General features: G+C 43.3%; 1 protein-coding gene across 2 annotated transcripts; it reads right to left on the reverse strand.

Annotated features, from left to right (window-relative positions):
* Nucleotides 1-999: 999 nt before the first annotated feature.
* Nucleotides 1000-8301, reverse strand: LOC310634118 (uncharacterized protein). Of its 2 annotated transcripts, none has more exons than XM_083352187.1 (5): nt 7921-8301; nt 7528-7644; nt 6701-6783; nt 5843-5969; nt 1000-5231 (listed from the first exon to the last, which is right to left on the reverse strand). In XM_083352187.1, exons 2-5 carry the CDS (start codon nt 7622-7624, stop codon nt 2707-2709), a joined length of 2832 nt encoding a protein of 943 aa, XP_083208313.1. In that variant the 5' UTR covers nt 7625-7644; nt 7921-8301; the 3' UTR covers nt 1000-2706. The 2 variants fall into 2 exon arrangements, with proteins under 2 accessions (XP_083208313.1, XP_083208312.1); XM_083352186.1 differs by having other exon boundaries at nt 6701-7008.
* Between the last annotated feature and the right edge of the window lie 5419 nt (nt 8302-13720).

Here is a 13720-nt window from a genome sequence, read left to right on the forward strand (position 1 = left end):
CCTATGGCTGAGGCAAAATGACTGAGAGGATCCCCAGATCCTGGGACATGATCTCCTTCAAAGCCTTGGCCTCCATTCGCTCCCAAAACTCTTCAAAATAATAATGGTATCTCTTAACAGGTCTTTGTTTTCAACAAGAAGGTGGAATTTGTGGCTGGAGAATAAATACTTTGAATTAAGGTATTCAATTAATATATTATGTAATTGTATAGAGTGGGAAAATAAATGTCTTCCCACTTAATACCCAGACACACACCCCTCCTTGAAGCACAAATCCTTGTCTGCCACTCAAAGGTCAAATGTGCATTCAGATTGTAGAAAGCTGCAAAAGGGTTTCAGTTGTCTGATTCCCCTTTAGGTCCTCTGACGTACAGGAAAAATATAGTTGGTTGAAGCACTATCAATGCTGCATGGATTATCTCCACAGATGTAAAATTATGTAATTAGGAAAATTCTAAAAAAAGGCCAAGATTTTAGAATGTGGAATGTTCCCACATTTTACAGGCTACAATTTCTCTCGTTGCTTGCTTCTTTTCATAGAGAAATCTACCTTGCTAATGCTTTTCTCATTCCATGGTTTTCTATGCATCATTGTGTAACGTGAAACTGAGTCAAATCTGAACTCATTCCACCTCCTACCACTTTTATTACACACACCATCCCCCCTCTAAGTTCCCCTACATATTCATCTTTCTTCATTTAGCTTTTTTGTTCAATGTGCATTAAGTAAGGCATCATTTACACTGTGCCACAACTGTTTCCAATAATTTATTAACCTTTCAAAATTAGAAAGGTTAATAATTGGGAAATACGCTTTTTAGAAAGCTAAATTAAGATAAAAAACACAAAGTCACATTCATGCTAGTAACAGTATTCCCCAAAACTATAGAAATGCAACTGTCCCCTAATGTGTCAAGTATGATTGACATTTCTCATACATTTGGCATTACAAAATGAAATAGAGGCACTAAAATGACATTTGAATATGAGAATTAGAAAATACGGTACTATTACTTTAATCAGAAACTGAACAATTAATAATTTAAATCAACCAATTTAAGTCCTTTTTTAAAGATGAAACATTGCTCATATGGTATACTGTTGGATCAATAAAACCATTTATAAAGTCCCTTTCAACCGGGTTAATGCAATTTTGCACCAGACTGGACTGTACATATAAACATTTGAGACATTTTACTTGTAAACCAAACATGTACAAGTATATGAAAAAAGCTTAAATACCTTCCTACATAAAGGCCAGTATTTTCAACACAATTAGAGCTAAAATGAATATACACACATACATTTTCCCTTGCTTTGCTTGCATACACCAGCTCTTCACAAAGCCTAGAGGCTGATCCCAGACTCACTTCAGATGTTGCTTCTGCCTAAATAAAGCAGCTTGACCAAGCTGAGGTTTTGGAGTAATGAGAGGGGCAATTGTTTAACAGATTTTCTTGAGTGGGACCTTACCTTTGAATAGGTAATACCTCTGGAATTAAGAACTCTATCCTGACAGCTTTCTAAAATCCAAATACACTTATTCAGCTACTCCTACAGGAATCCTCTGAAAGGAAGACTGTTCTCCACATTTTTTCACAGATGTCATTCTTTTTACACTCCATATCTTTAGATGGTTTGATATCACAGATCCCTTTATACAAATTAAACACACTTCAGTTCCTAAAGGGATCTCCCTCCTGACCTGTACATATCCCTGATGTGGGTCATATTAATAAGGGAAATAGGTTGATTGCTTTCCACAGGATATCTTTCCACCCTCTGTGGATTTTTTCTTGAAAAGTATTTGGTTTTCACCAAAACTCCTGTATTGCAAGCATTTCTATTTCTCTCCTGTGTGGATCCTCTTATGGGAACTAAGGTGTCTTTTTAATCTGAAGCTCTTCCCACATTCTGTGCATTGATGCAATTTCTTCCATGTGTGGGAACTAATGTGGTAAGGGACCTGCTTGAACTCAAACTCTTCCCTCATTCATTGCATACATACAGTTTTTCTCCTGTGTGGATCCTGTTATGGGAAGTAAGTGCACAGTTCTCACTGAAGCTCTTTCCACATTCCAGGCATTTTTAGGGTTTCTCTCCTGTGTGGGTCCTTTTATGGTAAATCAGGTATTTCCATAATCTGTGCATTTATAAGTTTTTTCCCCAGTATGGATCCTGTTATGGAAACTGAGTTGACTGCTTTGGCTGAAGCTCTTTCCACATTCCAGGCATGTATAGTGTTTTTCTCCCATATGGATTCTTTTATGGTAGGTAAGGTGACTGATGGTTTTGAAGCTTATTGCACACTCCATGCATTTATAGGGTTCTTCTGTGTGGAACTATTATGGGAAGTAAGAGAACTCTTTCCACACTCCAGGCATTTATATGGTTTCTCTCTCTGTGCGTTTATGGGAAGCAAGGGAAGTACATGTCCTGAAGTGTTTTTCACACTGCATTTATAAAGTTTTTCACCTGAATGGATTCTTTTGTGGGAAGTCAGTTGATCACCATTTCTGTAGTTCTCGCCACACTCTACCCTTATACAGTTTCTCTCCCGTATGAATCCGTTTATGGGAAATAAGGTCCACCACTTTGTCTAAAGCTCTTCCCACACTCTATGCATTTAAAGGGTTAGTTTCCTACATGGATCAATTTTGGCTTAGTAAAAGAAGTGTTCATCCTGAAGGTTTTTCCACATTCTGCTCATTTATAGGGTTTTCCACCTGAATGGATTTTTCTATGGCATATCAGGTAACTACTAGTGCTGAAGCTCTTCCCACATTGTATGCATTTAAAGGGTTTTTCTCCTGTGTGGATCCGTTTATGAGAAGTAAGAGAACACTTTACACGGAAGCTCTTTCCACACTCCATGCATTTATAGGGTTTCTCGCCCGTATGGATCCTTTTATGGGAAGCAAGGACACCACTTTGCCTAAAGCTCTTTCCACACTCCATGCATTTAAACGGTTTCTCTCCTGCATGGATCAATTTATGGTTAGTAAAAGAAGCGTTCATCCTGAAGGTTTTTCCACAGTCTACACATTTATACGGTTTTTCCCCTGAATGGATCCTTCTATGGCATATCAGGTAACTACTAGTACTGAAGCTCTTCCCACACTCTGTGCATTTAAAGGGTTTCTCTCCTGTATGGATCCGTTTATGGGAAGCAAGGGAACTGCATGTTCTGAAGGGTTTTCCACACACTGTGCATTTATAAGGTTTTTCACCTGAATGGATCCTTTTGTGGGAGGTCAGTTGATCACCATTTCTGTAGCACTCTCCACACTCAATACATTTATAGGGTTTCTCTCCTGTATGAATCCTTTTATGGGAAGCAAGGCCACCACTTTGCCTAAAGCTCTTTCCGCACTCTATGCATTTAAAGGGTTTCTCTCCTGCATGGATCAATTTATGCTTAGTAAAAGAATTGTTCGTCCTAAAGGCTTTTCCACACTCTAAACATTTATAGGGTTTTTCCCCTGAATGGATCCTTCTATGTGATATCAGGTAACTACTAGTGCTGAAGCTCTTCCCACACTCCATGCATTTATTGGATTTCTCTCCTGTATGGATCCTTTTATGGGAAACAAGGACATCACTTTGCCTAAAGATCTTTCCACTCTCCAGGCATTTATAGGGTTTCTTTCCTTTGTGTGTCCTTTTATGGTAAGTCAGATATCCACTGTCAGCGAAGGTCTTTCCACAGTCAGTGCATGTATAAGGTTTTTTGCCTGTATGGATCCTGCTATGGAAACTAAGTTTACTGCTTGTACTGAAGCTCTTCCCACACTCAATACACTTAAAGGGTTTCTCTCCTGTGTGGATCCTTTCATGAGAAGTAAGAGAAGTCTTTATAGGAAAGCTCTTTCCACACTCCAGGCATTTATAGGGTTTTTGTCCCGTATGTATTCTTTTATGGTAGGTCAGGTGACTGCTGGTTTTGAAGCTCTTTTCACATTCCATGCATTTATAGGGGTTTTCTCCTGTGTGTAACCGTTTATGGGAAGTAAGAGAACTTTTTCCACTGAAGCTCTTTCCACACTCCAAGCATTCATAGGGTTTTTCTCCAGTATGTGTCCGTTTGTGATAAGCAAGGGAACTGCATGTCCTGAAGTGTTTTCCGCACTCTGTGCATTTATAAGGTTTTTCACCTGAATGGATCCTTTTGTGAGAGGTCAATTGATCACTATTTCTGTAGCACTCTCCACATTCAATACACTTATATGTTTTCTCTCCCGTGTGAATCCTTTTATGGGAAGCAAGGCCACCACTTTGCCTAAAGCTCTTCCCGCATACTATGCATTTATAAGGTTTCTCTCCTGTATGGATCCGTTTATGGGAAGCAAGGACACCACTTTGCCTAAAGCTCTTCCCGCACTCTATGCATTTAAAGGGTTTCTCTCCCGCATGGATCAATTTATGCCTAGAAAAAGAATTGTTCATCCTGAAGGTTTTTCCACAGTCTACACATTTATAGGGTTTCTCCCCTGAATGGACCCTTCTATGGCATATCAGGTAACTACTAGTACTGAAGCTCTTCCCACACTGTATGCATTTAAAGGGTTTTTCTCCAGTATGAATCCTTCTATGGAAACTAAAGGAACTCTTCACACTGAATCTTTTACCACGGTCCACACATTTATAAGGTTTTTCCCCTGTATGGATCCTTTTGTGGGATTTGAGACACTCCTTGTTCCTGAAGCTCTTTGCACAGTCTAGGCACTTATAGGGTTTCTCTCTGGTGTGGATCCTTTTATGAGAGGTAAAGGAACTGTTTGAATTGAATCTTTTGCCACAGACCGTGCACTTATAGGGCTTTCTCCCTGACTGTTTTCTTTTATGGGAAGTTAGATTACCTCTCCACCCAAAGCTTTTTCCACTGTCTACACCTTTGTAAAGCTCCTCCCTTTCCTGGGTCATTTTATGGGGAGTAAGTTTATTACTGCTGAAGCTCTTTTCAGTTTTGAACTGGTTACTAAAATTGGGGTTTGGTTTGAATCTTTTTCTACTTTGACATTTCCCCGTATTTTCTTTGGAGTCATGTTGGGTCAGGAAGCGATCCATTTCCACACATTCAAGAATAGATTTTTTTCTCCAATTGTGCTTCTTTTCATGTTTCCTCCTCTCCCATTTATTTATAGGTGCCTCTTCAAGTATTTCCATTTTGATTATTTGCAATGGCATTAAATTTGGCTCTTGGTGATTTTCCTTCCTCTGCCCATCCAGTGCTTGAGGGGGAAGAAAAATGAATTAGAATAATTGACAACGTACAATTTGCTGTGCCTATGCATAGATTTATCCATTACTGTGCATCTGCAGAGAAGAAAACGGTGGAAATGACAGCATGAATATTAGTTATTAACTGAAAAGACTAGCATGGCTGCTGATCTAACCCTTATTCTTGGCCGTTAAAAATTTAAAGCAAGAACAGGTCTTGACGTCAGGATGTGGCACACAATTTGTCTCCCATATGGTGCACCTAAGTTACATTCAATAAGAAAATGTATGTCATTGCAACACAAAATTTGTTGCTTATTAGGACAACTATAATAGGCAAAAAAATATTCCCCCCATCATCTTCCCAATAGATGACACGGGCCCAGAATGACCACAATACCAAATGTCAACCCTTGCCAGAATGACTGATCAGCCCACTGATCTCTTTCTTCTAAATGAAAGTGTGCTACTTAAGAGGACTATGAGGGAGACTGGAATTAACGTAAGAGGACACAAGAAGAGATGAAATCATTTTTAACAAGATACATATCAATGTAAGTTGTGACTAAAGTGTCAAGTGACTCCTTGCTCTGACTTAATTTTCCTCCAGAAGAACCCTTACCTAAAGAGGCCACCATCGCAGACATTTCCAACATGACTTCTCGATGCAGGGCTTTCTGGCTGGGATCCAGCAGCAACCACTCTTCACTACTGAAATGGACGGCCACCTCCTCAAAGGACACAGGACCCTGAACAAGGAAGAATCCGTGAGCAGACTCGATAGAATTTGTGAGATCGCCTTTCATCTGCACAAAGTGAAAATTCTTGATTGGACATTTCCCTAGCTGGACTCAACACATTACCTGCTAAAATGGGCAGAATTCACAGCCTATGGCTGACAGCCAATTAAGGCATGGCTGACTCTGCTGACCTTCAGTGTCATCAACCTGCCTTGATCAAGTGGCAGTGTGTGCCTTAGACACGATCTACCCATTTCATGATGTTTGCAAGGGATTCTGTGGGATTTCTGTCTGACATGGTGACCAAAACGTCTTTGTGGTTGTTTGAAGGACCAGCCTTGCTCCCATTCATGAACTTTCATGAAAATACAAGGGAGGCACTTCAGGCCATCAAGATGCAGATGAATCAAAAAGAGTTTGTGCTCCTCCTGTTTTTATCCCTCTCTCCAATGATACGAAAACAAGATAATACTTAAGTAAAGTAGATTTAGCCTAAATTATTCATGTGTTCTTTCTGCTTTACTTGGAAAACCAGAATGATATAACCACTAAGGAATTCCAGACATTTCCAAAACTTAAATTTTGAGAGGTGGGCCTACTTTGACTGATCATGAATTTACATTTCTAATTTTCTTGTTGTGCTTTGCTCAGGAATAGCAGTATCATATGTTGAGTCTCTAAAGGAAAGTAGAGGTCTCCTACTGCTCCCCCATATTAGCTGCAGATCTCTTCCTTCCTACCTGAGTTGGGAATCCAGCAGCTCTTTCAGCTCCACCAATAAAAGGAGATGATTCAGTGACCAACGGTAACTCCATTTTGTCCACTGGGAAGGAAAGAGACAGGATAGAAACAGGAAAGGCTTCAACTTCATCTTTTGTAGCTTGAAGGCACAACTGAAGATTTCTTCCTGTCCTGCCCAGGAAACCTCCATTGGCCTCTTCTACACTCTGCCTTCGGTGGCCTTTCATGGGCTCCATCATGGGAGCCAAGAACAAAAGGAGAAGACCAAACCCCACCACACATTGAAGAACAAACCTCAATTTGAGTCCTACGGGAATAGGGCGGTATACAAATTCAATAAATAAATAAATTTGATTGTTCTCCTATCCTTTTAGAACAACACATGGAAGTACATGCTTGGCAACCAAAGCATTCACTCAATCTCTGCAAATTCTCCCCCTCCCCCATTCCCTCCCCCATCATGTAAGAGCAATTCGTGAAATTTTAGCAATCCAGGAACCGGCCTGCAAGGACAGGTGGTGTTAGAAATGGTCCAGCAGGGATTTGTGTAGGAATTTAGTCAAAATTATCTCTTGAAGGAAGGCCAAAAAACAGGTTGCTGTCTTCTGCATCATTGAGAACAAACAGAAATCTCTCATTATGGCCTTGATCTGAAGAGAGGGAATTTTTTCATGTGCCTTAAGTCTTCTAGCTTGAAGAGGGAGTTATTGCTTTCTAATTTAGTCACCTTCTACTAAATCCAATGACAAAGACACAAGACACAGAATTAACGATAACTAGAATCTTTCCAGAAAATCTCCAATCCAGCGGAACGTTCTTCGCTTACCTAGTGAGTTTTCCTGAAGCTGTCTTTTAGTGTTTGCAATCCCTCTGAAAGACAGATCACAAGAAAGATTTGTGGGATCCACCCAATTATTCCCCATTCCTGGAAGGACCTCGAAACCTGAAATAGAAGCAAAGGAGAGGGCTTAAGAGGACAGGACATGAGGGGATCTGGATTTTATGTCCTTTCGACAAGGCGGCCAAACTCTTGTGTCCATTTGTGGGGATGGATGACGCCAATGGGAGAATTGGTCCAAGTGAGACTCTGTGGAAGAATGCAAGGACAATTTCTTTAATGAGTTTCCCTAAATTATCCACTGGCATTATTAATCTCCAAAACTCTGTAATGGAGATATTTAACAATTCAAGCATATTTCTCAAAAGAAGCATGTCTGACCTGGGGCCCTTCTTGAGGAGGGAGTCGTACTAGAAGACCTCCAAGGTCCCTTCCAACTGTGTCGTTCTAGTCTACTCCTGCTTCTTCTCGTCTGCCGGGCTCAGCAGGAAAGTACGCCGCTGGCACCGCCGGGGAAACTGCTCTTCGCTGGCTTTCCGAGGATCCTTCCCGTCTTGGAAGCTGAACCTGAAGGAGACATGAGCAGGTGTTCCCTTTAGGCTCCGCCTCGCCTCCCCCATTGTTGGATCTCCTGCATGCACAGCCTGAAGCAGTTATGGGGTGGATTCCCCGCTCCCTCAAAGCCTCGGGGATTCGGAGTCTGTGTCGCGGGCCACCGTTTCCCGCCCCCCGCTTCCCGGGGAGGAAGTCACAGGGGGCACTCCCCCGACCACGCAACGGAGCCGAGCATGCGCAGTGGCATACAGTCAGTCTGCAGCCCAGAGAGCTCCCCCTGGTGGGCTTTGCGGTGAAATCACGGCCGTGGGAGGGAGGCTATCAAGCCCAACCTGTGATCGGCGCCGGATCTGCCCTGGAGGACGAGCTCTGCCATTTAGCTTCCGGTAAATGCCATGGGGAGACGACAGGCTTCCCTTTGTCCTTGCGGAAAAAGGCGATTTGTAGAAATTCACCCCCAAGGGGATGCTGGTTCCGTCCTTTTGGGAACTCATCGATTCTCTCTTGCTTGCTCTCTCTGCCTCTCTTTCCCACTCGCTCTCCCTCTCCCTTTCTATCCTTCTCTTTCCCTCTTTCTCTCCCTCCGGCGTTCTCTTCCTTTCTCTCCTTCTCTTTCCCTCCTTGTCCCTTTCTCTCTCCCTCCCGCGCTCTCTCCCTTTCTTTTTCTTTGTCTCTCACTGCGGCCGGCCCCCCCTGCACCCCCCACGCTACGCCACTGGTCTCTCCCTCTCTTCCCCCCCCCCCCACACATACGGAGAACTTCTGGCAGAACTTAACACCTTGTGTTGCTTTTGATATTTTGAGCTTGACACCTGCTGATGTTTCCCTGTTTTTTTAGACCACAACTTCACAAAATTTATGATCAGAATTGCCAGGACCACTTCCTTTTTGTTTTCTCCTCCTTCACTTTCCAGACCAGATGAAGAAGCCAGGAGGGGCGATCCCTGTTTCCATCCTCCAAACATCCCATAAAAGCCTGCCTGGACTGACAAATTTGACCCAGATTATTTTTTACCTATCCATACATAAAGCCCAGGAGATACATCAATATTTCCCCAAGAAATGGGACTGTAGACTCACATCGTGGATGCAATTAGTGCAGGTTCGCGTCCCACCAGGCTCAAGGTTGACTCAGCCTTCCATCCTTCCGAGGTAGGTAAAATGAGGACCCAGATTGTTGGGGGCAATAAGCTGACTTTGTAATAATGCCGCTTGGGGTGTGTGTGAAAGCCCTAATAAGCAGGCATATACATAGAATGAAGGCTACTGCTAAGCTTGTAAGCCGCCCTGAGTCTTCGGAGAAGGGCGGGATATAAATGGAATTAAAATAAAATAAATAATAAATAAATAACCAAACTTCAGTATTGATATAAGGTAAAGGTAAAGGTTCCCCCGCACATGCGTGCCAGTCGTTTCTGACTCTAGGGGACGGTGCTCATCTCCGTTTCAAAGCCAGAGCCAGCGCTTGTCCGAGGACGTCTCCATGGTCATGTGGCCAGCATGACTAGACGCCAAAGGCGCATGAAACGCTGTTACCTTCCCACCATAGTGGTCCCTATTTTTCTACTTACATTTTGAAGCTGGGGTGGGCAGAAGCTGGGGTGAGTAACAGGCGCTCACTCTGTTACACAGCACTCGTGATTTGACCCGCCAAACTGCCGACCTTCTGATCGACAGGCTCAGCGTCCTAACCCACTGAGCCACCGCATCCCTTCTAGTATTGATATAATTTGTAGTAATTATGTAATTAAGGTTCATGGGGAAAATGCAGAGGGGGGAAAGGACAGTCACTACCCCAGCCTAGAAGACATAAATTTTCAAAACATCATCACCTGATTCTTATCAGAACTGGAACAGATCAGAGTTGGAGGTCTTCTATTCCAGCCTCCTGCTCAAGCAGGAGAACTTAGTTTTTCAGATAAGTGGCTGTCCAGTCTCTTCTTAAAAATCTGCAGTGATAGAGCACCCACAATTTCTGAAGACCAGCTGCTCCACTGGTTAATTATCCTCCCTGTTAGGAACTTTCTCCCTAATTCCAGGTTGCTTCTCTCTGATTAGTTTCCTACCGTTGTTTCTTGTCTAGCCTTCTGGTGCTTTGGAAAATAAATCCACCCCCTCTTCTTTGTGGCAGCCCCTCAGATACTGGAATACTGGCTAGCATGTCTCCTCCTCCCTCAGACTTCTTTTCTCTGGACTAGACTTTCCTCTAGACTTATCAGACTTCAAACTTCCCAGTAGGTCAGGGAAACAGGCTCCCCATGAAGCAGAAGATCTTACATTTGAAAGAGGAGAGGCATACAGATAGTCCTCTAGAAAGCCAGTTGATCATGCATTGGAAGGTTGGAGATACATGAAAGGTCTTGTGGAAAACAAGTGAGCTGTGTCTGGAGGAGACTACTACATTTTGGATCGGCTAACAATGGGATTTCCATATCTCAGCAATTGTTGTCTCTCGTAGATTGCTTCACTCAGGGCCCACTTGTGTTCTCTTCGGGACAACGCAGTTCCAAAGTCCCTTCCAGTTGTAACTGCACACAACAACCCCCCCCCGCGTCACTTTCTCATTTTCTGCTCCAAAGTCTTTCTACAACAGGGAGAAATCACGAGAGATTTCGCCCGGAGACAGATGATTCAAGAGAAGGTGTCAGAATCCATTTATATCATATTCATAAATGGAATGTTTCAAACATATCCCATGGATTCTGTCATCTCCCGAAGAGAAGAGGATAGATGTGTATTGAACCGGCAATAGGCATTTCAAAGGAAAGGAGAAGCCTTTTGAACTGGGAAAACAAAAGGGGGGGTTAGCATCTGGGTTTTGTCAGCAATAAACAAAAGGGTCCTAACTTCCTCTTTCCCACGAGATGGATGATACGAGAGGAAGGATGGGGGGGGACTGACCAAATGGGGATTAAGGGGGGTTAAACCGGGAACTCTTTATAAGGGTTTACATCGTGGAAATATTAAGCCCTGTCCCATTTCCTACAACCGAGCACGTCATAGTAAAGATTTCTTTTGGACTAAAATCCTGACTCCAAGAGTTTTTGTCTTCCTAAGACGTGGTTTGGGGTGGGTCCTGACATTAGGGATGATTCCCATTTGCGCAACGTATTCCGGGCACGCCAACTCCAAAGCATTCCTGTCAAGACACCCCCACTCCCTATTCCACTTCTCCCCTTCCTCTCTTGGGAGGAGGCTTGGAGGAAGCTTCCATGGGCTCTCCTGGGGTCCCCCTGTTACTGCTGGTGGGTCAGCTGACGAGGATCCCTGGAAGGGAATGGGGGGAGAAGAACCCACCAGAAGGGGAAGAAGTGGGGCTAGGACCTCGGGAAGAGGCGTTGGGGGAAAGGCTGCAGGGAAAGGGAAGTAGGATCTTGTAAGGCTCCTCTCTTCCCCCGCCTCCCTTCTAGCCAGGCCCCTCCCAGTGCGATTCCCTCTGGAGGGAAAGGCCGTTGAGAGAAAGTGGCACGCGGCTCTGAGGGAAGAGCCGCTATCGGGCTTCTTTGGGGCTTCTCAGAGATGGCTAAGACTTCTTTTTGTCCGTCGGAGTCTGGATGAGGCCTCCTTCAGGGCCCCTCTTCTCCCTCAGGGGCCCCCTTCACTCCCAAACAGCGCCCCCCTCAAGAGGACTGGCAACGCCCGGAGAGATATTGGGGAAAAGGTTTCAGGGCAAGAGGTTGCAAGACCCCTCCCCTCCCATTTCTGGCCACGCCCCTCTCAATACGATTCCCTCAGGCGAGGAAGCGGGAAAGGGAGTTCTAAGAGGCGTGGGAGGAGGCTGCTGGCAGGGAGAGGCGAGAGAGAGACATGGCTCTGAGGGAAGCACCGACATAGGGGTTCTTTGGGATTCCTCATGGACGGACTCGACTCTTCCTTTCTCTCGGTCTGACTCAGAATTGGGCCTCCTCCTGGTCCCCCCTTCTCCTTCAGGGGCCCCCTCCAGCCCCACATAGCAAAAGGCTGGTTCCCCTTTTGAGTCCTCTGATGTAAAAAAAGGAAGAAGATAAAGTTGGCCAAAGCACCATCAACGCTCCAATGGATTATCTCCACAGATGTAAAATTACATAATTAGGAAAATTCTGAAAAAATGTTGCATTGTAAGGAACGTAATGAATCTACCTACATTTTTAGAGGCACTGCTTTCTCCCCTTGGTTGCTTTGTTTTTAGGTCCATCTGCCTTGCTGCTGTTTTTCTCATATTCCATGGATTTCTATACATCACCATCTGTGGGATGGGAATCCTTTGATACTGAGTTTGATGTGAATTCCTTCTGCCACTTTCTAGCATTTTCTGTCTATTCCACTCCTCTCCCCTCACTGAAGCTTCTCCCACGTATTTGTTTTCCCCCCCCTTTGGTTTCTTTACTGCATGTATATTATTTAGGCAGTGATCCCCAACCTGTTGGGCACCAGGAACCAGTTCCGTGGAGAGGTTTTTCCGTGGACCAGAGTGGTCATGTTTTTGTGTGCTACCTGCATCCTGCAGATGGGGTTTCACTTCTTTGTGTGGCCTGGTTTCATGCAGGCCGTGGCCCAGTGCAGGTCCACGGACCAGAGGTTGGGAACCCCTGATGTAGAGGCATCATTTACATTGTACAACAACTCTTTCCCATAATTTATTATAATAACCCTCCAAAATGAGAAATACAGTTAATCAGAACATACAAGAACATTTTTAAAAAGCTATAGTAAGGTAAAAAGCACAGTCACAATTACAGCAACATGAGATTTCTCCAATTGGCAGTGCCACGGTCCCCTAAAATTTCAAATAGGATTGACCTTTCTGATTACTTTGAAAGTGATATTGAAATCCTTGACAAATTCAGTTTTGGAAATGTAATAAATCCAGAAAGGATTCTCTTTGATATGAATGATACATATTTTTAATAATAAGAGGTTAGAGAATATGATCCTGGTTAGAAGACACTGAGTAATTTAAATCAAGCTGTTTAGTTCCTTCTTAAAAAATATTGTTCATATGAGTACACTGTTGGATTCATAAAAACATTTTTAAAGTAATCCCGAAAGGTGTTTTTTCAAGAGGCAACTGGACTTTCTGGTTTTTCTTTGAAGACATTTCACTTCTCATCCAAGAAGCTTCATCTGCTCTTGAGATCCTTCAATGAGAAGCGGAACATCTTCAAAGAAAAAGCACCTTTGGGACAACAATGACCTGGATGACTGAGAACCTCCATAGACATTTTTAAAGTAAAGAGGCAATAGTTGCAATCATAAACTCACTGGCCACACTTCTCTTTACAGCAGGATTAATGTGATTTTGCAACCAGAAACATACTCAACCAAACGGGCATGTACCTGGAAAATTTGTTTCACAGATAAACCACAACTAATGTACATCATGATATATGAATACTTGGCTACATATTGAAGGAAGGCAGGTATTTACAATTAGAGCTAAAATACACATACACATACAAACATACATTTTCTCCTGCTTTGCTTGCTTATGTAGCTGTCCACAAAGCCTGCAGTCTGATTCCAGAACAACTTAAGATGTTGCTTCTACCTAAATAAAGCAAATTGACCAGGCACGGGTCTTGACAAATACTGGCATAATAAGCAGGACAGTTTAATAGAAGATTCTTGTGAGCCAGATATAACTAAC

This window comes from Vipera ursinii (assembly GCF_947247035.1).
Source record: "Vipera ursinii genome assembly, chromosome: 2".
Classification (NCBI taxonomy): Eukaryota; Metazoa; Chordata; class Lepidosauria; order Squamata; family Viperidae; genus Vipera; species Vipera ursinii.

What these genes read in the sequence shown, in the direction of transcription:
- LOC310634118 (XM_083352186.1), bottom strand. Translation starts at nt 7,624, where the DNA reads ATGGGGAATAATTGGGTGGATCCCACAAATCTTTCTTGTGATCTGTCT. An exon ending in GCTTCAGGAAAACTCACTAG is followed by an intron (nt 7,009 to 7,527) that starts GTAAGCGAAGAA and finishes CTATTCCCGTAG; the next exon opens with GACTCAAATTGAGGTTTGTT. An exon ending in TGCGATGGTGGCCTCTTTAG is followed by an intron (nt 5,232 to 5,842) that starts GTAAGGGTTCTT and finishes TTCCCCCTCAAG; the next exon opens with CACTGGATGGGCAGAGGAAG.